The 5,000-nt window shown below is 42.5% G+C and overlaps 1 protein-coding gene across 1 annotated transcript in view; it reads right to left on the bottom strand.

Moving 5' to 3' along the window:
* Positions 1–715: 715 nt before the first annotated feature.
* Positions 716–5,000, bottom strand: part of LOC135095913 (A disintegrin and metalloproteinase with thrombospondin motifs 9-like) — a 42,647-nt gene continuing 38,362 nt past the window's right edge. Inside the window, 2 exon segments of the mRNA XM_063997059.1 lie at positions 716–4,252; positions 4,681–4,877. Of these exon segments, the coding sequence (XP_063853129.1) occupies positions 4,148–4,252; positions 4,681–4,877 (302 nt within the window). The 3' untranslated portion in view covers positions 716–4,147.

Raw genomic sequence — 5,000 nt, 5'->3', positions numbered from 1 at the left:
TTTTAAGGTGTCAGGGATGTCTGGGTCTAATATAGTCAGTTTACTACTACTACTACTACTACTATTACTACTACTATGTTATTGCTACTGCTTCTACTATTACTCCTTTGATTTTAAATTTTACTATTACTACTACTACTACTACTACTGTGCTACCACCACCATCACCACTACTATTACTATTACTACTACTGCTTCTCTCTCTCTCTCTCTCTCTCTCTGGTAATGAAACACACATATAGAAATTCCTTTTATTAAATACCGTAAAGAGAGAGAGAGAGAGAGAGAGAGAGAGAGAGAGAGAGAGAGAGAGAGAGAGAGAGAGAGAGAGAGAGAGAGAGAGACTTACATCAAAATAAAAAAGACATCTTGGCCCCGAGAGGTCACACACACACACACACACACACACACACACACACACACAGCACATGACCTCTTAGGTGTACATGAGCTTAGCAGTACACACACACACACACACACACACGACCTCTTAGGTGTACATGAGCTTAGCAGTACACACACACACACACACACACACACACACACACACACACACACACACACACACACACACACACACACACACACACACACACACGCACATGACCTCTTAGGTGCACATGAGCTTAGCAGTACACACACACACACACACACACACACATACGCACATGACCTCTTAGGTGCACATGAGCTTAGCAGTACACACACACACACACACACACACACACACACACACACACACACACACACACACACACACACACACACACACACACACACATGTACGTATTCCTCACGTACACAACACCTGTCTGTCTGTCTGTCTGTCTGTCTGTCTGTATGTATGTCTGTTTGTTTGTTTGTATGTCACAATCTTAAACTAATCTTTCTTTCTCTTTATTTATTTTTCTATTTTCCTTCTTTATTTTCCTTCCTTTCCTCCTTCGCTACATAGGCCTCCCATTAATTAATTTCATAGGCATAGTAACAAGTATTTTCTAGGCCTACAAAAAAGGTAGGCTGAAATCATTACAAGGTACAAGCTGGGCCTATTACTTTCTAAGGCAATGGTACACAGGTGGTAGTAGTAGTAGTAGTAGTAGTAGTAGTAGTAGTAGTAGTAGTAGTAGTAGTAGTAGTGTCTAAATAATGAAAACAAAAGAGAAGGAGGAGGATGAGGAGGAGGAGGAGGAGGAGGAGGAGGAGGAGGAGGAGGAGGAGGAGGAGGAGGAGGAGGAGAAGAAGAAGAAGAAGAAGAAGAAGAAGAAGAAGAAGAAGAAGAAGAAGAAGAAGAAGAAGAAGAAGAAGAAGAAGAAGAAGAAGAAGAAGAAGAAGAAGAAAACATGCAAACACGGACATGAAATAATAATAATAATAATAATAATAATAATAATAATAATAATAATAATAATAATAATAATAATAATAATAATTACACTTACAGTTACACTAAAATTATACTGACTGACTAGAAATTATTAACAAGTAATCCAAAGTAATTACCAAGATTATATACAATTATATACAAATTATAAATACAGACAGAGAGAGAGAGAGAGAGAGAGAGAGAGAGAGAGAGAGAGAGAGAGAGAGAGAGAGAGAGAGAGAGAGAGAGAGAGAGAGAGAGAGAGTGGGGGGAGGGGGAGGGTGAGGGGCGAGGCGGTAAGAAGGAAGGAAGGAAGGAGGAGGAGGAGGAGGAGGAGGAGGAGGAGGAGGAGGAGGAGGAGGAGGGTTTAAATCTAACACACACACACACACACACACACACACACACACACACACACATTATTGAAACACCAGAGAGAGAGAGAGAGAGAGAGAGAGAGAGAGAGAGAGAGAGAGAGAGAGAGAGAGAGAGAGAGAGAGAGAGAGAGAGAGAGAGAGAGAGAGAGAGAGAGAGAGAGAGAGAGAGAGAGAGAGAGAGAGAGAGAGAGAGAGAGAGAGAGAGAGAGAGAGAGAGAGAGAGAGAGAGAGAGAGAAAAAATATTGGCAGTGTTTTGAGTATTTTAATAGTAGTAGTAGTAGTAGTAGTAGTAGTAGTAGTAGTAGTAGTAGTAGTAGTAATAATAATAATAATAATAATAATAATAATAATAATAATAATAATAATAATAATAATAATAATAAAATTTTCTTTGCTTATTTGTTTGTCTGTTTGTTTGTTTGTCTTGTTTTTTTGATTATTACTGAGGCAAACACACACACACACACACACACACACACACACACACACACACACAATGAGCATATTATCTTCCTCCTCCTCCTCCTCTTCCTCTTCTTCCTCCTCCTCCTCGCTTTCGTGAATTTAACTCGTTCAGTTTACAGAAACGGTGAATGAGGAGGTTTAATTGAACTGTTTAAGATGTGTCAGGGCCTTGTTAACGTAAATATAAACAATTATCTCATCATTAACAATTCCAACACCACTCGTTACAAGATTAAAGGTATGTGTTTCAGATCAGTCGAGACAAAATATTACTTCTTCAATAAAGTTGTAAGGTAAGCGCTTCAGATCAGACGAGACAAAATATTACTTCTTCAATAGAGTTGTAAACGTCTGGAACTCTCTCCCCCAGCACATACTGTCGATAGTAATACAAACTTTTAAATCAAGGTTGGACAGTCACCTTGCAGCAACCCCACGTACTTAGCGCCTACATTAAATCTTTTTTTTAGTTAGTGTAGTGAATAATATAATTTCTTTCATTCTTTCCTATCACATCTTAGCCTTTCCTCCTCCCTTTACTCTCCTGTTTTTCCTTCCTCTTTGAATCTGTAGTGGTAGTGGTAGAATAGACACACAGACAGCCTCGTTAGGCCTAGTACTGCTGTTGCTGTTTGTTTTTTTCTTTGTATTCCTTTGTATTCCACCTCCTCCTCCTTCTCCTCTTCTTCCTCCTCCTCCTCCTTTATTTACAAGTTTATATTTTGATTATTTTTTTCATTTATTAGTCTAAGTCTCTCTCTCTCTCTCTCTCTCTCTCTCTCTCTCTCTCTCTCTCTCTCTCTCTATTCATCCTCCTCCTCTTCTTAAATTCTTCACAAAAAACAAACTCATTTTCCTTTCTTGAGATCAGAACGTGCTATCTCTCGGTGGGCGGGAGGAAGAGGAAGAGGAGGAGGAGGAGGAGGAGGAGAAGGAGAAGGAGGAGGAGGAGGAGGAGGAGGAAGAGGAAGAGGAAGAGGAAGAGGAAGAGGAGGAGGAGGAGGACAGATTAGCCTCTTCAGCGTGGAAATAAAACAAACAAAATTCTCCCTCGGACTTTGAAAATTGGCAGTGAGATTTGAGTATTAAGCAATTCCTTGGCACTGCTGGCTTCACCCTAGTGCCTGCATCTCCTACGTCCCCTGTGGCACCCTCCCCTGGCCCCTGGCACCCTACACCCTGCCCAAAAACACCCTAAAAACCTCCCAAATTAACCCAAAACACCCTAAATCCGTCACAATCCTGTCATATTCCAGCTAATTACCAGTTTTAGGCACTTTTAGGGTGAAACTGAATGTTGTAAGGGTGTAGCGACAGCCCCACATGATAGAGCCACCATTTCTGTACCTCTTGACACCCTGGCACTCTTGTGAACCCTTCCAGTGCCTAAACACTCCACAAAACATTTTTCATCCTCTGACAAGCATCACCTAAATTCAGACCATTATCAGGGTGAAACTAAGGGTTGTAAGGGTGTAGCGACAGCCCCACATGATAGAGCCACCCTTGCTCTACCTCTCCGCACCCTGGCACCCTCCCAAACCCTGCCAAAAGTGCCCAAAACACTTTCAAAATAGCACCACTCAAATTTAGACAACCACAAAAAATGTCTTTTTAGCCGAACATTACCTAACTTTAGGACACTTTTAGGGTGAAACTAGGAGTCACAAGGGGGTAGCGACAGTGCCAGCTGATAGAGCCATCCTTTTTCTACCTCTCCACACCCTGGCACCCTTGTAAAGCCTACCAAAGGTGTTGAAAAACTCTCAAACCAAATGTAAACAAACGAGACCACGAAACGGGGGACATGGGGGAGGCACCGAAAACAAAAACTGCCAAAAAGATGCCAAATTAGCGTGTTCTAGGGTGCCAGACAGTGCCAGACAGTGCAGGAGTGAGAGCTGGTCCCTGTTGGGGGTGTGGGGATGGGCGTGGCATTTATAGGGGCTGTAAAGTGGCCACAGACAGGCGAAGACCCGAGGAGGGATGAGGAGAGCAGGTACCACAGTAACCCCCACACCGGCCGAGAACTCGCTGGTTATCCTGTGAGAGAGAGAGAGAGTGAGTGAGTGAGAGGCTGGCAGACTTTGAAAATATGAACAAAAACACCTAAAAACACCACAACACACCCAAAACAACCCAAATACACCCAAATACACCCAAAAACACTAAAAACACCCCAAAACACACCCAAAACACCCAAAACACCCCAAACACCCTTAAACACCCCAAAACACCCCAAATACACCCAAAAACACTCCAAATACACCCTTAAACACCCCAAAACACACCAAAACACCCCAAAACACCCAAAAACACACAATAAACACCCCAAAACACACCAAAAACACACAATAGACACACAAAAACACTCTTAAACACACCCAAAAACACCCTTAAACACCCCAAATACACCCAAAAACACCCCAAAAACACCCAAAAACACCCTTAAACACCCCAAACAAACTTACATCAAGCCTTTTAATCTGGTGTGATGCATGGCTACCTTTTGCCTCCCAGCGCGTTTGTGGGGAGACAGCCAAGGGGGTTCCGGATAAATTGATTGAAAACTCCCCTTGTGGACATGACGCCATGCTGAAGCAGTCCCCAGCCTCCCCGTAGCTCACCAGGCGTCCTCCCACCGCCCGCGCAAATGTGAAATCGTAAGCTGTAGGGAGAGAGGGAGAGGGACATGGGTGAGTGTGTATGTGTGTGTGTGTTGGTTCTGTTACTACTACTACTACAATAACAATAACAATAACAACAATAACAATAACAAGATGAATTATAC

This window comes from Scylla paramamosain, unplaced genomic scaffold (assembly GCF_035594125.1).
Source record: "Scylla paramamosain isolate STU-SP2022 unplaced genomic scaffold, ASM3559412v1 Contig2, whole genome shotgun sequence".
NCBI lineage: Eukaryota > Metazoa > Arthropoda > Malacostraca > Decapoda > Portunidae > Scylla > Scylla paramamosain.
Note: the sequence above shows the minus strand (reverse complement) of the source record. Positions and strands in the feature narration are given on the sequence as shown.